This window comes from Equus asinus, chromosome 11 (assembly GCF_041296235.1).
Source record: "Equus asinus isolate D_3611 breed Donkey chromosome 11, EquAss-T2T_v2, whole genome shotgun sequence".
Lineage (NCBI taxonomy): Eukaryota > Metazoa > Chordata > Mammalia > Perissodactyla > Equidae > Equus > Equus asinus.
Window position 1 is genome coordinate 23,191,971 of NC_091800.1, and position 25,674 is coordinate 23,217,644.

Below are 25,674 nucleotides of genomic sequence, written 5' to 3' on the forward strand. Positions count from 1 at the left end.
TAATGTCACAGTCTAACTTAAGCTTTGGTTCTCTGACAATATCTCGATATATCAATATTCTTTATTCTGAAATCCTTCTCAATTCTCCTAAAATACATAATCCAGAAAGAACTTCCAAACTTCATTTTAAATACTTGACTCACAGCTCCCTTGGCCCTGTTTCAGCTCAAGTCTGATGCAGGTCATCTTCTCATTCATGTAGCCGTTTAACTGTGGGCAAAGAGTCATACTCTTGAATTTTTAATATTTTTTCTTCCTTCTAGTAAATTCCACTGTCTGGGATTGATGAAAATAGTTGTATATGTGTCATTTTCCAAAGAGGTTATTAATATTAATCAATACTAATTGAATTCTAATCAAATTATCATTTGAGACACTGAAAAGTAAAATATATTTCATTCAGCATTTATATTGTTGGGATTTTTCAGAAGACAGATGTATTAGAAAGAAAATAATAAACTGCTCATTATGGCAGACTTTCAAAAAATTTCTCCATAACAAATTTATGCAGATCTGTAATATTTTCCGTTGTTTTTTTTCACACGGATGTCAGTGTTCCTCTGTCCGGAATAATTGATGCCTGAAGCCCTAAGGCTGAGAGTCATTTTATTTTTTTTATTTTTTGACTTTTTTTTTAATTTTTATTTTTTTAATTGCAGTAACATTGAATTATAACATGATATTGCTTTTAGATGTACGTCGTAATATACTTCGAATTCTGTGTAGATTACGTCATGTTCACCACCCAAAAATTAATTATAGTCCATCCCCTGAGAGTCATTTTAAAAAAAGGCTTTTACTGTAACATTTTTCTTTCAGGGTTGGGAATTTGCTAACTTTTGTGACTCTGGTTATTTATTGTTATTGAAATTTTGGATGAATAAAGAAAAATACAAGAGACTGTGATGGTGATTTCAGATAGCTAATGAAAATTAAGATAAGAAAGAGTGATAAAAGAATGATTTCTTCAGAAACGTGTGATGGGAAAAGTAGATGTATTTTTAAAGATACTGGGCACCTTTATGGTTTTATCCATCTTCATAACACATTTTTAATTACCTCCATGACCATCAAAACGTGTGTTCCATTAGTTCAATCTGTAATAGTCATACAGGATTCAACTAATGAGTGACATACGTTTTACATATGAACTAAGTGCAGCCACAAAATTTCCTTTCCCCTTTCTCAGCCACTGGGAAAATGTGTCTTCCAGGGCTAGCCTGGTGGTGTAGTAGTTAAGTTGGTGCACTCCACTTCGGCAGGCTGGGGTTTGCAGTTTCAGATCCTGGGTGCAGACCTATGCACTGCTCATCACGCCATGCTGTGGTGGTGTCCCACATGCAAAATAAAGGAAAATTGACACAGTTGTTAGCTCAGGGCCAATCTTCCTCACAAAAAAAACAAACAAACAAAAGAAAATGTTTCTTCTACTCTTTGTCTAGAGGTGAGAGCTGTCAAACTATCAATTATTTTGATTATATATGATTTTATCTCCCAAACTCTCACATAAGGTGATAGAAAGCTCTTTCTCTTCCTTGTACACTGCTACTCATCAAAAGCCCCATCCAACTGTATCCCAGGATGCCCCTCTGATGACTGGTAACCCCCTCCTCATTGTTCTACTTTTCTCTCTATCAGAGCTCTGATTCCGTGGGAATCCACTCTTGATACTTGCCTGGAGGAAGAGGAATCTGTGCAGAGTTGGATATATATATAGAGAGAGAGAGAGAGATGGGGAGAGAGTGTCTTTTGAGCAGCCCCTGGGTGACTGAATAGTTTTTCTCATGGAGATATTGTTACAGGTTCTGGTTAGGTTTCTGAGAGAGATGAATGTGACACGTTAGCCCTCATTTGACACACTATCTCTGTCTTAGACACTGGCCAGGCACCTGCCCACACGTAATCTCTTCTAGTCCTCATATCAACTCCTGTGAGATGGTATTGGGCCCATTTTACAGATGAGGAACAAGGCCCAGAGATCTTAACTAGCTTGTTGTTTTGGCATATTTCTAAATGACTGACTTCTTAAGTTGACTCTTCATAAGCTGGGGACTCCCCATCATGATGCTCCTAGAGGAGTCATTGCTGAAGTGACTATTCTGTCTTTGAAGCCCTAGAAGTTACTGGTATTCCAAAAAAACTTTATCACATAATTTGTACTATGATCTGAAGTGTGGAAGTTTTTATTTAGCAATCAGTAATTACAGAAATTCTTGGCAGGAAATTCTGCAAAAAAGATAGATATAGAGAACATAGGTATAAACCTGAAAGTGGCTAGACCAGAATTGTGAGGAGAAATACCTTAAACATGGTGAGAGACATGACGAGAGAGTGACAGGGCTATAGATTAGATACTCACACAGCGCCTAAGAAGATCCAGGTGTGGGTTCGTCTTTTTCCTCCAACATGCCATGGCCTATGGCAGGACTGATCTCTACCCTGAAGAAAAATCAGTGGATCTGAATATTTTTGTTTTATCCTCGCCTGTCTCCCCAGTTGTTACTGTTCTCTCTACCTCCCTTTCCTCTTGAGTCCAAAGATGTTCTTCTCCAATATAAGCATTCTGTAACTTTGAATTACTTCTTGGACTCGGAACCTCAAGCCACAGAATGAATTGTGAATCTCGTTCCTAAACTGAAAATCCGCTTATCAAGTCGGTACCTAAGACTAGTCCAAATTTCCACTCAAGCGGAACATTGTTATTTCCTAAGGCCTGCTGAATACCTTCAGAGGAAACTTGAAGCTCAGCAATATAAGTTGAAAGTGGAAAAGCAGTTGGTAAGTAAAATACCTAATATGAAAGGCAATCAGGAATTTCCTCATAGTTCCTCTGTTCACAAATATTCACGAATTCTTAAATCAAAGTTCATTCCACATAGATGATCAAGACTATCTCGTCCTCTTCCCTAATTTTTATTAGCTAAGGGAGCATAGTGGGAATAGGCTTGGTTCAGGGTCTGGAAGCCTGGTTTCTTCCCTGGTACTGACTCTTGCTGTATGACCTTAGGCAGGTCACGCAACTTCTCTGAGCCTCAATTTCCTTTTCCATAAATGATGGTTTTGGAGTAGATGAGCTTCAAGGTCCCCTTCAATGTGGCAGCTCTTTGATTCTATTGTATTAGAATTCTACACGATTTTTTTTAAAGTGACTATTTTATATGAAATGAAAGTTAATCTTTACCCTTAGGTATAGTGTCAAAATCTGGGGCCTGAGGGCGGCTGGATGTGCATCCTATTTGTATCACTCTTATTTTCAACTGCTCAATAGTTCTAGTTCTATTCCCCTATCTAATTTCATGGTCCAGGGGTTGCTGAGCTTTTACAGAGCTTTAATTTCATAATTATAATCCACCAGTTCAGAAAATGGATCTAGGTGTCTCATATGGTGGCATAAAATTGATTGCTTAGGATAAACAACGCAAATGGTTTTATTAATTTTCTTTATTAATATTTCATACTTAAATTAAGAAAATTCTACTGCTCCCTCTAAAACTCTCAAGTACTGCGTTTGATGGGTGATATAATTCTTGTTTAAAGGAAAAGGTCAAGGTCAAACCAGAAGATGTTTCCAAAATGCAAGTATGCTTTATAAATTATTTCATTCAAATAATAGGGCCTCCGTCCATCTTCTGCTGAGCCAAATCACAACCAGAGACAAACTCTAAGAAGTAACGGAGAAGAGCCCAGATTCCAGGAGCTGCAGTTCAGGAGAAACGAAATGAAGGAACAGGTTGAAAACAGTCTGACCTGGGGCTACCAATGTGCTCATGTCCTTGTCTCTGAGCTGTAGTAGGGTGTTGCTCTTAGTATGCACAGAGCGCCTGAGAGAGCCTGTTGCACGGGTCCTTGTTGGACACCCTCTCATGAAGCCCCGTGCTGGGGGTACAGAGATAGGTATTGCACCTTCTCAGAGAATGCAACAGAGCCAGGTTCATAAGCTTTTTCACCTTGAATCGACAAAGTCGTTGTCCATCATGACCATTTTTGAAATTTGTATTAGTTTCCTAGGGCTGCCTTAACAAAGTAAAATGACAGAAATTTATTGTCTCTCAGTTCTGGAGGCTAGAAGTGCAAAATCAAGGTGTCGGCAGGGCCATGCTCTCTGGGAAACCTGTAAGGGAACCTTTGCCTCCTCTTAGCTTCTTGTGGTTTGTCAGCAATCTTTGGCATTTCTTAGTTTGCCACTGTATAACTCCATTCTCTGCCATCGTCACATGGTGTTCTCCCTGTGTGTCTCTGTCTTCACATGGTCATCTTCTTAAAAGTTGAGTCAAAATGAGTCATATTGGATTAGGGGCCCACTCTACTCCAGTATGACCACATCTTAACTAATTACATCTGCAGTGACCCTATCTCCAAATGAGGTCACATTCTGAGGTACTGGCAGGTAGGACTCCAACATATCTTTTTTGGGAGGACAAAATCCATAAGACAATTATATTAGAAATGGGATATATAAAGTAATTGTATGTCATTCATGCATTTGAGGTTATTTATAAAAGTGCCATCACCCCAAGCCACTGTATAACTTGCAGGGAGTAAAGTGTCACAGCCAAAATGTAAGGCAGATTAGCATCCTGAGGAGCGACAGGTTTTCTAATTCTTATTATATATCACACATTTTTAAAATCATAGGCTGTATAGAGATTGTTTTTGTTAAGTTGTTCATAAACATTTAAAATTTTTGTGTTGGAATTGCTTTCCAGGAATATTGGAAGCAGTTAGAGGAAATACGCCAACAGTACCACAATGACATGAAGGAAATTAGAAAGAAGATAGGGAGTGAACCAGAGGTAAATAAATTCATCCTCCTAAAGGGAACATTGTTCTATTGATTTAGAGCTAACTAAATTGAGTAGACATTAAAAGTAAGGATCTCCTCATAGAAAAGAAAGTTTCATCATGCAAACATTTTTTTTTTTAATAGGAAAGCTGTCAGGTCTAATTGAAGCTTCGCTTTTCTGTGGTTTACTTGAGACTACTCAAGATGATGAGGATATCTGGGATTCTCGCTTAGGAAGGGCTGGTATTGAAAATACTTGTTGATTGTCTTCCTCATGAATCAGTCCATAAGTGTTGACTGAGCAGCTACTGATTAGATGCAGAAAATAAGTTCATGCCCATAAGGTAGGACAAAGGACCAGCCTTATGGAATCCAACTATATTGGAATAGTCTAGTATGCAGGGGTAAGGTTCTCAAGTCTATATGAGGCAATATTTGAGTGCAGTTGAGATGATTCTTGAAAATCCCTTAAAGATACTACACTGGAAACTCATTCTTCACTCTCTGATCACTGCTTTTTCAGTAGAGCTCCAGATGAAATACAGCTGGCCTATGTTTAGAGCCCATGTTATATGAAAAACACACGGATATTTAAACACTAGAAACACCTGGAGGGCTCCCCTATGAGAGGCCTGTGTGCACTGAGACTGGCCTCCCTTCTCAGTGCACTTGAGCTACCCACTCATTGAGTAGAACCACCCACATTGCTGAAATTGATCTCTTTCTCTCTGTCTCCCGAACCCCGTGTGCATATAAATGAATTAATATAGGTGAAATGAGCATATGGCACAATCCAATTGTATGTACCAGCCTCTGAACTAGAGCTTTTACATGCTTTATTTCATTTACTCCCCATAACAGAGAAGTGAAATAACTCATCCAAAGTCGCTTAGGTATTACAAGGCAGACTAAATATCGGATTCTAAAACCTCTAGTCTTTCTAGCATATGCACTTCTACTCATAAATAGTTGGGAAGATAAGACACACGTGTCTGAAGCAATGATCAAATAAAACTGAATGTAGTTAAGCTCTGGAGGTGCATAGGAGTGAAGACGAGCAGGATGAGCAGGAGGAGGGTTTTTATGGAAGAAGCAAGTTGGCGCCTAAGCTGGGTCAGAGAAGAAGAGTAAAATTTGGAGAGGCAGAGCTAAGGAGGAGGGCTTTCTGAAAGAACCGCACAAAGGTTCAGACAGAGGACCGGATGAACTGGGAGGGGGCGGGTTGGAGGTGGTTCTACCCAGAGCAGAGGTTTGGTTAATGGAGGGGGGCCCTGTGCCATCATCAGCCTTACTTTTAAGGCAGGTCTGTGATGGGAAACCAGAGTCCGGAAGGATGGATAGCAGACATTTCTAGAGAGTCCACAGAAGAAGCACTTGGGGAATACCAGGGGAGCCAGAGGGAAAAAGAGTCAGAGAGAGCAAGCTATATCTAGACACTCCCACCCATCAGCCCTCCAGCGGGAGGAGAGCATTTCCTCACTGGATCCCATTCCAACCCTGTGAGGTTCATAAAGCCTGCCTTCAGAGCTGACACAGAACCAATCTTGTTGACTGTGTATAATTTGTGTTAAAGGAGGACTCAAAAATAAATCATAAAACCTATTTGGTGAAGAAGAGTAAGCTGCCCGCCCACCAAGAGGCACCTGAGGCAGAAGCGCCTGTGCAGGTGAGGGTCATTATCAGACGGCAAAGTGTTTCCCAGGGAGTTTGCCCTAGCCCACCAGTTCTTACCCCTCACTGTGCAGTAGAATCGTGTGGGAAACATTTAAAAAACTCAGATGCCAAGGCTCTGCCCCAGACGGTCTGGGTGGGGCCCAGGCACCCTGCTTTCAGAAGCTGGCTGGGCGCTTTAGTGGGCAGCCGAGTTTGAGAACTGCTGTTGTGCGCATATGAAAGTCCAGCGTTCTGGACGTTTTGAGTCAGGGTCTCAGACCATTGGTCAGGAAACCTGACGGTTAACTTCTCTTCCGTTTCAACATGACATTTTTGGCGGGAGTGGGAACTGGGCAGAGCTGAATTATCAAATGGCTCTCAAGAGAGGTTTTTTTCCTTCTGGGAGGCCTTGCACCTTTATCTTCAAGGTGCCATGAGGCCTTGATTAAGGGCAGGTGAGGGGAACCGATGTTGCGTGAAGGCAGAAAGGCCTCCCTGAATGTTTTGTCTCGTGAGAGACCCCAGGACCTTCACATGACACGACGCCAGGAAGACCTAAAGTGGACTGAGGTTGAATTTTCTCCCACTGGGGTGGATGGGACTTAGGAGGCTAAGGTAGTTGTATTTTAAGGAAAATCAAGCAATATGACACTTCTTATACAGTTGAGACAACCAGACTACACAATCAAATCAGACAACCAACCTCACAAATAGAAGTTTAGATACATAAGGCACAGTCCTGTTTCAGAGTTTGTAATATGGCAAGGCAGAAAAACACCCTTCCCAGGGTTGCAGGGCAAACAGCTAGTAATGCTTCAGACTGACACGTGCTGTATGGGAAGTCCATACACAGGCTGTGGTGCTGCGGAAGAGGCAGCAATTGATTCCAAGGGAGAGACGATGGAGACCTAATGTCAAACAGTGGAGAGAAGAGAGCATACAAATATGTACATATGCCAAAGAGACTCAGAAGTTTCTGGCTTGAAAGGGATAGTACCATTTACTAAGAAGGGGAAGAGTGGGGAGCAAGCTTGTGGTGGGAGCAATCAGGAGTTCCCTTTGGACATGCTGAGTTGGAGAAGAGCTGAGATTGCACGCCTGCCTCGGGGCCTTTGCCCTGCCACTCCCTCTGTGAGGAACATGCTTTCCCCAGACCTTCATGTACCAAGGTCTAGCATCATTCCAGGGCTCAAATCAAGTGCCAGCTGGGCTTTTCCTGCATTATGCTCATCCTCTACTCATTTTCTATGCTATGACCCTATTTGATTTCCTTTATAACACTTAACAGTTCTGAACTTATGTCATTATTTTAACTCATTTGTTACCTGTCTTACTCCAGTAAATTTAAGTTCCCTGTCTGTGGGGACCTTTCCGTTGCGTTTACTGCACTAACCCAGTGTGTAGGACAGTGTCTGGCCCACACTGGTGCTCCATATGAATTCGTGGAAAGGCTATTAAAGTGAAGGTGAGGCTAAGTAGGCAGTTGAATATGTGAGTCTGGAGCTCAGAGGAGAGGAAGGATCAGACCTGAAGATACGCATTTAAGAGTCATTGCATAAAGATGGCATTTAAGTGCATAGGGATTACTGAGACCACCCCCCCCACCCCTCTCCGCCACCGCCGCCAGGTGTTGAGGAAGAGGCGGGCAGAGGGCCCAGGACTGAACCCTGAGAGAGATCAGCGTTTAAAGAGGTGACTCCCACTTGTTCCTTTGAAATTTTGTCATCTACCTCTATAATCTTCTCTTCTTCCTCCTTGAAATTGCCCATCAATTTTTAGTGCCCTCTCCTTCCTTTCTACTATTGTGAGCCATGCACTTTTCTTGTTTTCCTAAGATCGTAAGCCTCTTAAGGGAAGGATCCTGTAGTCAAAATTACATTCTTGAGTTAGATTAGGTTGTATTGGACTGGACTGGAGTGATAAGCATTGTCACATCATAAAATTGTACCCATTGCAATGCCAGTGTTAGATATATTAATATTTCAAGTTTTGGACACTGTGGCAAAGTTTTAGTGAATTATCATTTAAAGACATGTTTTTATTCTCAAATCAATCATCAGATCCAATCCAGAAATCAAATAATGTAAACAGACCATGCTGTGAATTCAGAGGTTGTGAAAATATAATTGTTTGATCAATGTTAAGTGCTAGATTTTAATTTTTCTCTAAACTTTCAGGATATTGAAAGAAACTTGAAACAAATTAGACTTCAGAACATAAAGGAAAGTAAAATTCCGGAACGAAAATATAAAGCTAAGGTAATAAACATTTTGCCTTTGGGTTTCATATTAGAAGCTGGCTGGGGGGGCCACACTTTGTGATCTGGGTTGCCTACAGTATTTTCCCCCTACTATTTTATGCAATTGCCTTATTTTGTGATGTTGTACTAATGGTTTTTAGTATCTGTAATATCAAATAGGGAGTTGGAATTTTAAGATTTTTATTGGTTTGCTAAACTAAGATTTTTTTTCTTGCTTTCTTCTAGAAAGGGGTAAAGTTTGAAATTAATTTAGACAAATGTATTTGTGATGAAAAGATCCTCCAAGAGGAAGAGGTATGCCATTAAGTATATATTTACATTAGTAGGTATGAGAAAATGAGTGTCTTAATAGCATCTTTCATGAAATTTTTCCATAGAGGGTAGGGAGACTTTTCTTAAATCTTTCTAGAAGGAGCTCTGGTGTTCAAACGAGTCTTACAAAAATATCTTTTATCCTCCCATTCTTTTTTTAATGAGATTATTCTTTTAGATGGATTATTCTGTTTTAATTTATTTTTCTTTTATAAAGGAGCTATTTTCCTCATAACATTATCTTTTGTCATAGCCAAGTTAAAATAGAAGACATAATACATAGTCAACAACTAACATACTTACCTAAAAAAATTTAGCAGGTGCCCTGAAACCATGCACATTTATTTCAGGTCTTAATTAGTTATTGATAACCTTGATAAGCTTGTTATTAATTAGTTATTGATAACTGGTCTTTGGGTAAATCTGAATTGTGCATTTGGGCTCTCATTGACACAGCAATAAGTACATGAATACAGTAAATTCAAACCTCATTTTGTTATCTGATTTCAACATTTTTAATCCCACTTTTTACCAGACCTACTAACAGATATCAAAATTAACTGATGTTTCCATTTCACTTTTTCTGAATTTGCCTTTTAAATTACCAAAAGTTAAGTATGAGTTAAGTATATGTATCACATATATTTTATCATATCATATATCATCATATTTTCTATATCATACCTGATATTCAATTTCTTTCTTTCTTTCTTTTTTTTGAGGAAGATTAGCCCCGAGCTAACATCTGCTGCCAATCCTCCTCTTTTTGCTGAGGAAGACTGGTTCTGAGCTAACATCCATGCCCATCTTCCTCTACTTTATATGTGTGATGCTTGCCACAGCATGGCTAACCAAGCGGTGCCATGTCTGCACCCGGGATCCGAACTGGCGAACCCTGGGCTGCCCAAGCAGAACGTGTGCACTTAACCGCTGCGCCACCAGCCCGGCCCCTCAATTTCTTTCTTTCATGTTCTTTATTAGCTTAAAACTTTTTTATGTTAACATTTCTTTGAGATTTTTTTTAATGTATGGTAAAAGACTAGTTTTGTTTTGTTTTTTTAAAATAGACTTCATGTTTCAGAGCAGTTTTAGATTCATGGCAAAATTGAACAGAAGGTACAGAGATTTCTCATATGCCTCCTGCCCCCCCCACACAGCCTTCCCTGCCATCAATGTCTCCCACCAGAGTGGGACATTTGTTACAATTGATGAACCTACATTGACACATCATTATCACCCAAAGTCCATCGTTTACATTAGGGTTCACTCTTGGTGTTGTATATTCTATGCGTTTTGACAAATGTGTAATAACATGTATCCATCATTACAGTATCAGACAGAGTATTTTCACTGCCCTAAAAATCCTCTGCTCTGCCTATGTTTCAGATTTTTACTAACGTTTTGCTACATAAGACTTCATTAGAGTGGTGTTGGCTAGTGCTCACCTCTGCTTAACCATTAGGTCTCTAAGTGTCCCAGAGCTGCAGATCTGTTTCTGGGTTGGTGTTTCTGTGAAATGAGACACTGAAGTTGGCCTGCTAAAAAAATGGAGCCAAAAAAGTTTTATCTACCAGGATGTTCATCCTTTGTTATTCTATGCTTTGGTATGCTTGAAACAGAGTGATCATTTTAGGATTGATTATGGAGTATTGGGAGCAGTTTTAGGGACCTGATTAGGAATGGTGTATGCTTAAAGCAGGGCAAGGACCAGATGACCTTGAGAGTTCTGCAGAAGAATGATACTGAAGGTGGGAAGTCTGGATAAAGTTAAGTTGCCATGTGATCAGTGCTTGTCACTATTGACACAGAGAAGAAATGAAAACATTCCTGTTTCTATCTTGTTCCAACATAGTTCCAGTTTTAAAACTCTACTGATTTGTTTAATAAACAAATATTGAATACTTACCAATATATCTTGGTAAATTACTGGGAACGCAAAATAATTTTTAAACTTTTTTTGGCAAAGTATGGCTTATTTCTCATGAAACACTGTGGACTTGCTTTAGGCAATGGATATACTAAATGAAACTTTGACCTTTGAGGACGGCCTGAGGTTTAAGGAATGTAAATATGTAAAGGAGCATGAAGATTACACAGACAAAGCATTTGAAAAACTCTGTTGCCCAGAAGCAGGTATGTGTCCCTTGAAAGCTGTAGATGAGAAGGAACCGTTTTATTAGCAATCCGTCTGGAACTCTCTCCTCACTCATCTTCTGCAATTCCACTGTCACTTGCGCTGCTAAGCGATCCCTGAGCTGGGCAGTGACCTGCCTCCTCTGCCCCGTCCACCCAACGCAGCGGGTACTCCCTGAGGCTCAGCCCTCCTCTCTTGCTCCATACCGTCTCCTCGGGCAGTTTCACCCGCTCCCTCAGCTTCAGCTTCTCCCAGCCAGCAGCTCCACACCCACCCATTTTCCTCCGTATCTGCTAGGAAGCTCCACGGACGGGTCCCACTAGCATCTCAGACTCAGCAGGTATACAGTTGAACTTCTGAGCCCTTCCTTGCCATTCCCAGAGATCCTTTATTTTGGGTAACACCATCACCAGGCTGACGGTTCCTGCTGCGTGCCTGGGGTGGGTTCTACTCTGAGATGTTTCTGGAGTCTTCCTCCGCCTTCATTCCCTCTGCCACTGGTTTAGCACCCTGTCATCTCTCAACAGTGTGTGTAGTAGGAAATGCATGAGCTTTGGAGACAGATGGGAGTTTGAACCCCAGCTGGCGATGCCACTTTCTGATTGTGTGACCTTTCACAAGTTACTTAAATTCTCTGAATCTGTTTCCTCTTAGAAATGGGGGATAATAGTACTTGCCACACAGGCTTATTGTGAAGACTAAAGTGAAATTTGGCACATATTAGGTGCTTAATAAATGCTATTCCTGGCACATATTAGATGCTTAATAAACACTATTCCCTCCCCTTGTCCTCTGAATTGCCTTATTCTCCTGTGACCTCCTTTTCCCTAGTACTTCCTAAATGATTCTCTAAATGATTGGTTGCTAGAGTTTTCTCGTCATCTGATCGTCCTTCTCAAATGTTTTGTTTTGATAATGCCTGCAGGATATAGTCCCTTCTGCATAGTGTCATCACATTTGACACTGAGTGGCCTGATTCTGTAGTCACCCACCTTTCCTGCCCCAGCACCCCCTCTTCCCTTCCATGGATGATGGGATCCATAGAGCCTGCTGGAGCACCCCTCTTCCCTGTAGCTATGTGAGCATTTACACACCCTGGCTTGGCTTAGTTTCCTCTTCCTGGTATAACACACTTTGCCTCATTTCCATCTGGAAACATCTTTATTCAATTCAGCAGGCATCTTATTGAGAATCCCCCTTGTGCCACAGACTGTGCTGGGTGGTAGGGATCTCAAAGACGAATGAGACCTCAACATCACAGAAGTGTCATGAGCTAAAGAAAGGAGGCACAAAACCTACATTCTGAGGCGAAGCGCTAATCATTTTGGAGTGCGAGCTGGCTGGAGAGTCAGGGAGGTGCCCGCTCCCACAGAGCTTGGCGTGCCAAGGAGCCTGGCAATTATCCCATGTGATGACTTTCGACCGAAAGGAATTAACTCCTGTTTGTGATGGGGAAGATCATGCTGGCCGCAGTGTGGAGGATGGCGTGGAGGGGAGGACTGATGGCGTGGAGGGGAGGACTGAAGGCAGGAGAACAGCCCAGGTGGGAAAGGACAGGTGCACAGGCCAGAGCAGCGCAGTGGGAACAGACCCTGAGTGTGAACCACTGAGTGTGGGGGCTGAAGAAGAGAAGAGGGTCAAGGATTCTCCCAGTTTTCTAATTCAAATGGATGAAGGTGTCACCAACCAAATAGGCATATACGTCATGTAGAGTGAGGTCAGAGGACATAATGTAATGATCTAAATTTGGAACATATTGAGATTTAGGTCTTTATGAGCATCAGCTGGAGATGTTCAGAAGGCGCTAGCAGTGTGAGACCGAAGCCCTGGGGCCAATCTAAGGGCTTCCTTAGTAATACATGGTATTTCCACCTTGGTGATGGCCGGAAATACCTAGAGTGAGAAGGAAACGGAGCTTTGGAGGACCCTAGTAATGTTTAGACAAGTTTTAGGAGAATCAAGAGAGAGTAAAACCAAAGAAGGGGAGAAAGTTCTAGAAGGAGGTGCAGGAGTTGGCAGCATCAATTGGAAGAGAAAGGCCAAGTGAGGGTGAATAACAGCTTATGGGATTTCGCCATCAGGAGCCCTGGATGGCCTTAGTGATAGCAGTTTCAGTGAAAATTCAGTGAATTCAAAGGTTACTGTTTGCATAAGTTTGCTGGGAAGATGAGAAAGTGGGTTGTAGGTCTCAAAAGACGTAGCTGCTTTTTTTTAGATAAAAAGGGAAAAAAGCCCTTCATGAGTTTGATACTGAAAATGGTCTCAATTTAAACCCCATTCCTGTGATTATTATTCAGGTTGAACAATTTTTCCATATGTTTACTGACCATCTATATTTCTCTTGTGAGGATGAGCTCGTGTCCCTTATCCGTTTTTCTACTGAAAGTGGCATGTTTGTTTTTTCTCTGTAAGACTCATTTAAATTAAACCTTTGCCTGTAATAAGTATTGCAAATATTTCCCCCAGTTGGTCTTCAGATCTCATTTACAGTAACAACAGCAAGTGTGTTTGTGTGTGTGTGTGTGCATGCACATGCACATATATACATATAATTGGGAATAAACTTTACAAGAACTGTGCAGAGCATATGAAGAAAGCTGTAAAACTTTACTGGGGTATTTAAACACCACTTGAACAAACGGAGAGAAATAACACTGTTATATATTGGAAATATTCTTTCCAAATAAATATATGGATTTTTGGCAGTTTAAATCAAAACCACAACAGGATTTTTTCTTTGGGAGATTCTTTTTTTCTTTTCTTTCTTTTTTTTTTTTTTTTCGCTGAGGAAGATTTACCCTGGGCTAAGATCTGTGCCAGTCTTCCTCTATTTTGTATGTGGGTCACCACCACAGCACGGCTGCTACCAAGTGGTGTAGGTCCACGCCCATGAACCCAACCTGGGCTGCTGAAGCAGAACACGCTGAACTTAACCACTAGGCCATGGGGCCAGCTCCTAGATTCAACTTTAACAATGAAAAGCTTTGGTGAAGCAAATAATACTAGCTCCTAGAATTGCCACTTTCAATAGCTTATCTAGAGTAAGTAATCAGAAATGTCCACCAAAATCTAGCTACAAATGAGTTCATTATAGTATTATTTATAATAGTGAAAAATCTCTAGCAATCTAAGAATCCAGCGAAAAAGAATTAGTTAAATTATAATACATGTATTATGTTTGCTTTAAAATGGTTGTTTAGAAGAATATTTAACAATCTGGATATATGTTGCTAATTGAAAAAAGCAAGTTATGAAAGAATGTGTACTATGTGGCCCATTTTTTGTTTTAAAGCAAAGCAAAAACTATATGCAGGGGGAAAAAGTGGAAATTTTAATAGTCTCTGGACAGTGGGATTATGGGTGAGTTTTATTTTCTTCTTCTACCTATCTGATTTTTAAATTTCCTATAGTGAAACATAGTAATAAATAAAGGAAAAGATAACACAAGTTATTTTAAAAATTAAGATAATGAAGAGGCTGGCCCAGTGGTGTAGTGGTTAAATTTGTGCACTCTGCTTTGGTGGCCCAGGGTTCACCGGTTCAGATCAAGCCATGCTGTGGTGGCACCCCACATACAAAATAGAGGAAGACTGACACCGATGTTAGCTCAGGGTGAATCTTCCTCACCAAAAAACAAAACAAAACAAAACAAATATAGTGGAACAGACTGCATTTCTGTGGAAACTGACTAAAGTAAAAGTACTCATAAATGCCTTAAGAAATTTGTCCATTTGTGTCACTAATATTTCTTTAGCATTTAGATATATTAGCTAGTCAATCAAACATTAATAATAAAAGCAAAACAATTTTAAACCTGTCTATAATTCCTCTTATAAATTATGATCCATGTCTTAGTCCATTTGGGCTGCTGTAACAAAATGCCATTAACTGGGTGGCTTATAAGCAACAAACCTTTATTCCTCACAGTTCTGGAGGCTGGAAAGTCCAAGATCACGGTACTGGCAGATGTGGTGTCTGGTGAGGGACTGATTCCGTCTTTTTGCATGTCCTCACAGAGCAGAAAGGGTGAGGAAGCTCTCTGGGGCCTCTTCCATAAGGGCACTAATCCCATTCATGAGGGCTCTGCTCTCCTGATCTAAGCACCTCTCAGAGACCTCACCTCCCAATACCGTCGTACCAGGCATTAGGTTTCAACCTATGAAGTTGGGGGGTGGGGCTCAGACGTTCAGTCCACAGCACTCTATACGAGGCTGAGGGTGGTGATCCCTCTGTTTTTGAATGTGCCAGCTGACAGACTGCCTCCAGGTTTCCTAAGAACTCTTTGGGGTGATTAGTCACACTTTAGATGCTTTTAAATTAATGGGTTCTTTTCTCACACCCAGAGTTGTTCATTCAGGACGCTGCTGCTGCAGAAAACAGGACGCAGTGGGATGCTGGAGCTCCGCAGACTGTGCTGCAAAGGATGGCCGCGGCCGATGCCACCTCCACCTGCTCCGCCATGCCTGAGGGTGAATCTAAGATCAGGTGGCGCGGAGACCAAGCCCAGAGGCACCTGCCTTGCTCACCCTGACACGATAGTTCTCCCTTTTCAGTACAGTCCCTATAGATTTGGTATCAAATACCTTTTAAAGATGTTGTTTTGGTTTCTCCCTTGCGTCCCCGGAAACTTGCTTGCTAATTATGCTAGAGAATTGATCACCCTAACTATGAAGGTAGAGGACGAAGGATCCAGAATCCCACTTTCCTCGCAGTTAGAGAGAACGTAGGAGGAAGGGCGGTCGGCTTGGTTTGCCTTCAAGTGCTGGTCCAGTAACTTCCTTGCAATTTCTTAGAGGGTTGGTTTTTTTTCAGTCAAGAAAATTAAAATAATAGCTCTCCCCCAAGATTTAGAGTTAGCAGTGCAAAGATACATATAAAATTGCTTTGTGCAAGTCACTGTGCTATTTAAATGTTAAGAGTGTTTAGGATGGATGAAATTTTCATCCTAAAATCCTTCCTTTACATTCGCGCCTCTGGCCTAGTCTTTCCTTAGGAGAGGTTTACAGCAACGTCCGAGTGTTAGCTTTACAGGTGGTGACAATTTTTATTACTTATTTCCTATGTTCCTCTTGATAACCTGGGGCTAGGAGAGGGCTAAAAGTTATACCCATGTTATAAGTTGAAATATGTAAGTATATCACTGAAAGTAATAATTATTAGAGTGTGAATTGACTAATCTTTGTACTATTACAAAACACTGAAGTCATCATCAAACTTGCAAGAAAGGCTTGCCAATGAAATACAATTTAATCCATTGTAAATCAATGAGTCAATAAGAGGAGAAACCTAATTTAAAATAAGCAAATAGAATAGAAATCTTAAGATACTAAAATAACCAGTTTACAGAGCAAAAAATGACTCTCGTACCCATCAGCTATGTGACAGTAGGTCACTAAGCTTTTCTATATCTTGGTTTCCTTACCAATAAAAAGAGGGGTGGGATGAGGTTACCTCCAAGGTTCTAATATTCTGTGATTTTATTGGGGCCGGCCCGGTGGCACAGCACTTAAGTTCGCATGTTCTGCTTCTCCGCGGCCCAAGGTTTGCCGGTTCGGATCCCAGGTGCGGACATGGCAAATGCCATTTTGTGGTAGGCGTCCCACATATAAAGTAGAGGAAGATGGGCATGGATGTTAGCTCAGGGCCAGTCTTGCTCAGCAAAAAGAGGAGGATTGGCAGTAGTTAGCTCAGGGCTAATCTTCCTCAAAAAAAAAACCAAACTTGGGGCTGGCCCCGTGGCTGAGTGGTTAAGTTCGTGCACTCCGCTGCAGGCGGCCCAGTGTTTCGTGGGTTCGAATCCTGGGCGCGGACATGGCACTGCTCATCAAACCACGCTGAGGCAGCGTCCCACATGCCACAACTAGAAGGACCCACAATGAAGAATATACAACTATGTAATGGCGGGGGGCTTTGGGGAGAAAAAGGAAAAAAAATAAAATCTTTAAAAAAAAAAACAAACCAAACTCGAATAAAGAAGCATTTTTTTTATTGAGGTCATAATAGTTTATAACATTGTGAAATTTCAGTTGTACATTATTATTTGCCAGTCGCTGTATAAATGTTCCCCTTTACCCTTTATGCCCACTCCCCAACCCCCTTCCCCTCTGGTAGCCCCTAATTTATTCTCTTTGTCCATGTGGTAGTTTATCTTCCACGTATGAGTGGAGTTGTACAGTGTTTGTCTTTCTCTGGTTTATTTCACTTAACATAATACCCTCCAGGTCCATCCACGTTGTTGCGAATGGGACGATTTTGTCTTTTTTATGGCTGGGTAGTATTCCATTGTATATATACACCACATCTTTATCTAATCATCAGTTGATAGGCACCTGGATAGCTTCCACGTCTTGGCTATTGTGCATAATGTGGTAATGAACATAGGGGTGCATCAGTCTCTTTGAATTGTTGATTTCAAGAGAAGACGCATTTTTCTTTTCAATAACGCAGGCTCCTCTTTAGATGGCCAAGTGATTGTGATTGAAGGCGTGCCAGAAAATAGGAAACAGTGGCGGCGTGAAGCACCAGGAACCTTAATGAGAGTTTTGGCAGCAGCACATCTAACAAGTAGCTCGTTTTCTGCCGACGAGGGAGAATTCGGTATGTAGTTTATTTTTAAGATCAGAACCAGTCTCCTGAGGAATTTTCTCCAAGACTTGAAAATGCAGAGAGGCGGTACCAATACCTTCAGTCTGGGGAGAGACTTGGGACGGTGTCTCTGCCTTTTCAGAAGCTGATTTGCTTTGTCCAAGCCTCTTCCAAATGCCATTAACAAAAGACTTGAACTTCCGAGAAGGGTGGTGTAGTTTTCTTAAATGTGATCAGTTGACACCAATGAAAAGTGAAGTAAGCAGCACTGGTGGCTTTGTAGACTGTGAGTTCGTACTGCTTAGCTCTACCTGACAGCTCTTCAACACACTCAATTACGATCCCATGGGCAATAAACATACATTTTAATATAGTTTTTGGCTTTTGGGGATTTCTTGCCTCCAAGTTTTAGGAAAATTATGCTTGTCTTTACTTTAAGAGAAACCAACCATGGGGGCTGGCCTGGTGGCGCAGCAGTTAAGTGCGCACGTTCTGCTTTGGTGGCCTAGGGTTCGCCGGTTCCAATCCTGGGTGTGGACATGGCACCACTTGGCAAGCCATGCTGTGGTAGGCATCCCACATATAAAGTAGAGGAAGATGGGTGCGGATGTTAGCTCAGGGCCAGTCTTCCTCAGCAAAAAGAGGAGGATTGGCAGGAGATGTTAGCTCAGGGCTAATCTTCCTCAAAAAAAAAACAACAAAAAAAGAGAAACCGACCATCATTTTTTAAATTTTGAGGAAATTTATATAACAATGGGGATTTGGTCCTCCATCAGGTATGCAGGTGCGAAAAAGACTTTAACTTCAAAACATCAGATTTTTGGATATAACTTTAAGTTTACAAAATATATAAGGGATATATATATATATATATATTTCATGTGTGTGTGTGAGAGGAAGATTGTCCCTGAGCTAACACCTGGGCCAATCTTCCTTTATTTTATGTGGGATGTCGCCACAGCATGGCTTGATGAGCGGTGCTAGATGTGCACCCAGGATCCGAACCTGTGAACCCTGGGCCGCTGAAGTGGAGCGCAGGAACCTAACCACTACCTCACTGGGCCGGCCCCTATAAAGGATATATTTTTATTTTCAAAATAAAAAACAATCAGACAAACCCAGAAGATGGGACATTCTGCAGGACAACATGGTAATGGTAATACTTTCAACAAATCACTGTCATGAAACAGAGGTGGGAGGAAGAGCTGTGCTAATTTAAGAGTCTTAAGTGAATTTTTTTTTAAAGATTGGCACCTGAGCTAACAACTGTTGCCAATCTTTTTTTCTGCTTTTTCTCCCCAAATCCCCTCAGTACATTGTTGTATATTTTTTTAGTTGTGGGTCCTTCTAGTTGTAGCATGTGGGATGCCACCTCAGCACGGCCTAACGAGCGGTGCCATGTCCGCGCCCAGGATTCGAACCAGCAAAACCCTGGGCCGCCAACGTGCAGCATGGGAACTTAAGCGCTCGGCCATGAGGCAGACCCCATTAAGTGAAATTTTAACCACATGAAATGTTGGTCGTTGAGAGGATACTACTTTGGACTATCAGGTGTAAATGACATTTTGGGGACAACTGGGGGAATTAGAACATGGCCCGTGTAGTAAATGAGACGAAAATTTACTGAAATAAGACTTTATAGCCCAGTTTGTGAAAAATACGGTAAATATTCCATGTGTACTTGAAAAGAAGATATCTTCTGTCACTCTTGGGTGTAATGTTCTACATATGTCAATCACGTCACGTTATATTAATTCTGTTGTTCAAATCTTCTACAACCTTACTGATTTTGTCTGTTCAATTACTGAGAAAGATATGTTACATTTTCCCACGATGTAGAGGATTTGTCTATTCTCCTGTTAGATCTGTCAACTCTTGCTTCATATGTTTTGACAGTATGTTGTTAGGTACCTACAAATTAAAGACCATTATATCTTTCTGATGGATTGACACTTTTTTCATTATGAAAAGTCCTTCTTTATCTATAATTATGCTACCTGCCTTAAAATGAATTTTTCTTTTAGTGTTTGCATATTATAATTTTGTCTGTTTACCTTCTACCTTTTGTATACTTATATTTAAAGAGTATCTTTTTAAAACAGCATATAGTTGGGTTTTTTTTTAAATCCAGTCTGAAACTCTGTCTTTTAATTGGAGTTTTTAGTCTAATCACATTTAATATATATTTTTTAACAGACTTGAGTTTAAATCTACCATCTTACTATTTGTTTTCTATTTGACCCATCAGTTCCATGTCCCTTTTTTCTCTTTCTTACCACTTTTTGGATTACATACTTATTACAACCTCAATTTTTTCTTCTGTTTGTATACTATATATTATTTTACTATAATAGAGTGTTTACCCTAGATATTACCAAATGCATTCTTGCCATCTTAAAGCATAATGTAATGTAATACTTTTGCTGCTTCTCAAACAATGCATAGATGCAAAATATTCTAACTATATTTACCACTTCCCAATTTATGTGCTACTTCAGTTATGTATATCCTCTCTCTTTCCATCTTTGTAAGTAAATTAATTCATGAACTGACTGTATTTTCACATGGACAGTTTTACATTAGGCATATATGAGAAATGTATTTAACAAGTGGGATTAGAAATACAAATTTTCCTCCAAAGGTGGAGCAAAGTGTAGCTTCTTTTTTTGATTTGGTAAACTGTTACATGACTATTCATGAACACACAAGTAGAAATTTCACCATACTATAATTATTTACCTATTTTTAATCAATATGATTCATCTCAAATCATAGCACATATTATTTCCTAAAGTGCATTATAAAATAAATAAAGTAGATTGACATGTCTCATCTATGAGGCAGTTTGGCTAATTAGAAGCAGCCTGAGTATTCCATTTGGCGCGGGAATCTGATAGTTTTTGTTTTCCTGTTTTAAGAAGACAATTTTAGGTGGCTCTTATTTTTGTTTAACAGGATAGAAGAAAGAATGAATCGCTATATAGAAATGTAAATCAGCTGGTATCAGGATGTGCAACTATGATATTACCAAGGCAACTATGTGGCCTGAAAACTTATACAAGAAAAATGGAGGTTACTTTCCCACCAAGGATTCCCTTGGAATGGTTAAACTGTAAACAAAGTCACTGACCTGAATTAATTATGCACATGTAAAAAAAATACATGTCCTTATTTAAGAGTGTAGCTTTTACTAGTGAGATTCCTTTAAAGGGATTTTATAAAGTCTTGCTACTTTAAACTTTTAATATTAGGACAAATTAAACATGTACTTGATAATGCCTGACTTTTTAATGGAATTTAGAGCTAGAAGCATCAAAGCAATTTATTTTCGAGGAGTTGGAAGTTTAAGCTAAAGACTGATGAAGGATATGTGAATAATGCTTAAATGCATGATACATAACTAATCCTTAAAGCCTTTATAAATTGTGTCTTTTACACATATAGTCAAAGTCATTAAAATTTACACAAGCAGAAAGTATGAAGACTATACGGCCGTTAGAATTATTTAAAAAAAATTTTTTTTAAAGATTTTATTTTTTTCCTTTTTCTCCCCGAAGCCTCCCAGTACATAGTTGTATATTCTTGGTTGTGGGTCCTTCTAGTTGTGGCATGTGGGACGCTGCCTCAGCGTGGTTTGATGAGCAGTGCCATGTCCGCGCCCAGGATTCGAACCAACGAAACACTGGGCTGCCTGCAGCGGAGCGCGTGAACTTAACCACTTGGCCTCGGGGCCAGCCCCTCCTTAGAATTATTTTTAACATTGATATTGCCATCCTATCCAACTTGATAGGCAACCACATACTTTTGCATAAACTAATACTAAAAACGTGCTATGGTCGTATGCTCATTCATGCACACTATGGCCACCCACTTTCTGGGAACTTTAACAGATACTGGGGATGGAGAGGCCAAGCGGGTGACGATCAAGACACAGCTCTCCTAAGATAAGAGCTTAACGAGAAAGAAAGATATTAAGAAATTAAAGTTAACTTTATGATCAGAGAATTAGTGTCTTGAGGGACACTAAGTGAGGAAACCAGACGTAGAGAAATGCAAGAGAAACACTCGCAGATGTTTTCTCAATCACTGAAAATAGTGGTTCCCTACCAGCTGGACACAGGCAGTAGTTTGAGATCCAAGTTTTTCATCACAATCACTAAAAATTCACAATAAAATCACTACTGTATCTTTCTATGACTTGAATTTAAATAATAAAATAATGAAATGTCGGTATTTTATGCATTTAACAAATATTTGAGTGTGAATGAATTTCAGTGTGAGACTGAAGGAATGTGAAATTGTCAGAGGCAGGTGACAGAAAAGACAGGGAGACAGAAAAACTTGAGCACTTACAGAAAGCTTATCAGAATTTTTTGGACTAAAGAGAAGCGTATTCATCGAGTCACGGGCTCTTTCAATCATTCATTTAAAAACCACTTAAGAATCTACTATATTCCAGAGGCTTGCCTGTGTTCTCGGGCTCTCCGCCCACGAAGAGCCTTTCATCCACCCACGCACGTGACAAAAAGGAGACAGCCAAGCTGCACGCCAGCCTCAAGGCTGTCTGCCAAGCGGCAAAAGATTAAAGAAAGCCGGAAGACAGATGTGCTGTGCCCACACGAAGAAGAGGATTGTTGGGCTGCCTGTGCTGCAAAAATACAACGACAACAGGGAGAAACCATCCGGGAAGAGACGGTGCAAAACTGAGCCTTAGATCCCTCCGGAGCCCAGGCGGGGCTTGTCGCCGACAGGGGGCTACTACGCAGAGCATGCTGATGGCAAGGTGACCGTCCGGAGACTCAGAAAGCGGCCGGAGCCCAGTCCCACTACGATTCGACCGCTGGCCACAGTTCCCACCAGCTTCCCTCCCAGTCCTCGCAGCTGCCCCGCTCCGGGGACCAGCCAGCAGCGCCCAGCGCAGCGAGCAGCGCGGAGGCCTGTTGTCAACACGAAGGCGGGGGGCCGCGGGCGGGCTCTGAGGAAACCTTCTGGGACCCCCGGAGAACCAGACCTGTGACCGGAATCGTCCAGACCACGCCGGCGGCCATGCTTGCGCGAAGCCTGTGCTGGAGGGCCGCTCAGCATCCCCGACGTCTCCTGGAAGATGGCGCTGAGGCCGACAGCAGAGGCCAGACGGAACCAGGCCTCCCCAGATGCCGCTGAGAATGATCCCTGGGAAACCGTCCGCTTGCTCCTCTCCTACGGTGCTGACCCTGCTTTGGCTACGTACTCATGGAGAACCATCATAAAAATGACCCACAGTGAATCCGTGGAAGAGTTTTTAACAGATCCTTAAATGACCTCAGGGCTGGGGGGAGGGGAAATGGGGAACTGTTATTCAACGGGGGTAGAGTCTCAGTCATGCAAGATAAAATTCTAGAGATCTGTTGTACAAGAATGTGCACATAGTGAACAATACTGTATTGTACACTTAAAAATTGTTCAGGATAAATTTATGTTATGTGTTTTTTACCATAATAAAAAACCCCACAGATCTCAATGACTCAAAAAATATTCAAAATTCCTTAATTCTCTCATGAATTGTTTTATTATGATCTCTTTGAATCAGGATCTAAAATATTTGATTGATATGTAAAAACCAAATAAACAAAAATAGCTCAGATGAATAAGCCTCTGAATGTGAGGAATCTTTTTTTTTTTTTTTGAGGAAGATTAGCCCTGAGCTAACTACTGCCAATCCTCCTCTTTTTGCTGAGCAAGACTGGCCCTGAGCTAACATCCATGCCCATCTTCCTCTGCTTTATATGTGGGATGCCTACCACAGCATGGCTTTTGCCAAGTGGTGCCATTTCCGCACCCGGGATCCGAACTGGTGAACCCCGGGCCACCGAGAAGGGGAACGTGTGAACTTAACCGCTGCGCCACTGGGCCGGCCCCTGAATGTAAGGAATTTTAATTATACCTTATCCAATTTGTGTCACTTATATTTTCCTTTTTATGAATATACAATAGTGATATAAGATTAAAAATGTATGCTTAGAAAGGACTAAAAGAGTTCTTACAATAATTTATATTTATAAAATATATATTCTAAGGGCTAAAAAAATGTGTCATTTTATTGGGAACATTTTCTTTGCTATGGGTGTGTAAAAGAAAAGTGCATCTTATAATCAGTGGAATCTTAGAGTTGTTGAGAGGACGCTGGCTTGCTGTAAAGAAATGAAATAGTGTACTATCTTCAGTCTTATCTTTTTCCCAAAGGAAAAAAGTGCATTTTAAATACCAACAATAAATCCACCCTGCAGCCACCAAAGAAGATAAAGCTCTGTGGGGGTGAGTTTGTGCTTTGAGTTTTCTCTGCAGACATTAATAATTAAGCCTAACCATAACCAAATCTTAAGTTTGAACAACACAAAATTTTCTTAGATTTTCTGTACAATCAGAGCATTCGCCTGCGAAGTGGGAGTTTTTTGTCTCTTTGTCTCTGATCCTTGTTCCTCTCATTTCTTCTCGTCTTATTGTGTTGCCTGCGACCTTCAGCACAATGCGGAATAGTCGGGGTGTCAGTTGTCATCCGTGTCTCATTCTGTTGTAATGGAAATTATTGAAAGGTTTTACTGTTCTGGTTGCTGTTCACTGCAGGATTTTTGGTATAGACCCCTCACCGTGTACGGGCTAGGGAGCTTTAATCTCTCTCTCTCTCTGTCATTTCTTTAACAGTGGGAGCATTGAAACCACGGCTTCCTAAAGAAGAGGAGGGGAAGGTGGAAATGGCCTCTGGCACTGAGGTAGATGAGGAGCAACTAGACCCAAGATCTGATGATGACGATACGTAAGTCCATCACATCTGGATGCCTGACTCAAGCACTGTTAGAAAGTGCAAATGCTATTGTTGACACGTAGAAGATAGCCTCAGAGACCTCGCTGAGCAGACCACGCTTTTACGATATATGTGGGTTTCTTTCTGGGCTCTCCATTCCTTTCCAATGGCATTGTTCTCTCTCTCTGCATCAATGATGTTGTGTCTTAGTTACTGTGACTCTCTCCTACCTTTTGCTATCTGGTGGGGCCAGTCCTCACACCTTCTTCCAGTCTCCACACCTTTTTCTTCAAAATGATCTCAGAGGTTGTTGCCCGTTACTCAACAGATACGTCTTTGCATTCTCTTGTAAAGTGTCGTGAAAAACTTTGTTGGTTTTGATGAGAATATTACATTTTTTAATTTATGGGAATTGACATCTTTTGTGATTATGAATATGGTATAGCTCTCCAGCTGTTTATGTCTTTTTAAATATTCTTCAGTATTTTTACTTTTCTTCATGGTATAGGCACCACCTAATTTTGTTGTTGTTGTTGCCATTATTAACAGGGTCATTTTTCTCCCACTGTGTTTTCAACTTGGCTACTACTGCTGTATAGAACGCTATCGACATTGTATCCTGTAACCTTACTGAACTCTCTTATTAGTTTTAAAGTTTGGAATCCTGTGAATTTTTAAAATTTTATTATAATTTACTTTTTAAGTAGGTAATATATTCACGTGGTTCCAAACTTAAAAGGTACACTCTTTTCATAGTGTTCCTGCTATCTCTTTCCCTCAGTCACACGACTCTCCTCCCCAGAGTCAACCAATCTAATCTGCTTCTTGTGCATGCTTCTGAGGATACCATTAAGATGTAAGCAAATATGTATATCTTGTGTATTTATGTATATATATATACATTTTTTTTTTTGAGGAAGATTAACCCTGAGCTAACATCTGCCGCCAATCCTCCTCTTTTTGCTGAGGAAGATTGGCCCTGAGCTAACATCCGTGTCCATCTTCCTCTACTTTATACATGGGACACCTACCACAGCATAGCCTGCCAAGCAGTGCCATATCTGCACCCAGGATCCAAACTGGCAAAACCCAGGCCTCTGAAGTGGAACATGCACACTTAATCACAGTGCCACTGGGCCAGTCCCATTTAACCACTTTTTAAAAAT

At 40.9% G+C, this 25,674-nt stretch overlaps 1 protein-coding gene and 1 long non-coding RNA gene across 15 annotated transcripts in view; one reads left to right on the forward strand and one right to left on the reverse strand.

Annotated features, from left to right (window-relative positions):
- NEK5 (NIMA related kinase 5) overlaps positions 1–25,674 on the forward strand; it is a 66,380-nt gene that overhangs the window by 32,691 nt on the left and 8,015 nt on the right. For 4 of the 14 annotated variants that reach the window (XM_014851389.3, XM_070520596.1, XM_070520600.1 and 1 more), the window contains 11 exons: positions 2,712–2,778; positions 3,614–3,730; positions 4,707–4,793; positions 6,357–6,449; positions 8,614–8,694; positions 8,922–8,990; positions 11,015–11,141; positions 15,486–15,611; positions 17,590–17,739; positions 23,950–24,021; positions 24,409–24,520. In XM_014851389.3, the coding sequence (XP_014706875.2) occupies positions 2,712–2,778; positions 3,614–3,730; positions 4,707–4,793; positions 6,357–6,449; positions 8,614–8,694; positions 8,922–8,990; positions 11,015–11,141; positions 15,486–15,611; positions 17,590–17,739; positions 23,950–24,021; positions 24,409–24,520 (1,101 nt within the window). Of the gene's footprint in view, positions 1–2,711; positions 2,779–3,613; positions 3,731–4,706; positions 4,794–6,356; positions 6,450–8,613; positions 8,695–8,921; positions 8,991–11,014; positions 11,142–15,485; positions 15,628–17,589; positions 17,741–22,186; positions 23,631–23,949; positions 24,022–24,408; positions 24,521–25,674 lie in introns of those variants that run through there. The other 10 variants (XM_070520598.1, XM_070520597.1, XR_011506880.1 and 7 more) reach the window with 9 other exon arrangements.
- On the reverse strand, positions 6–22,877 carry LOC123288824 (uncharacterized). Its single transcript, XR_006532368.2, has 3 exons — positions 22,739–22,877; positions 2,360–2,439; positions 6–1,321 (listed from the first exon to the last, which is right to left on the reverse strand). It is a non-coding gene; the product is annotated as an uncharacterized lncRNA (long non-coding RNA).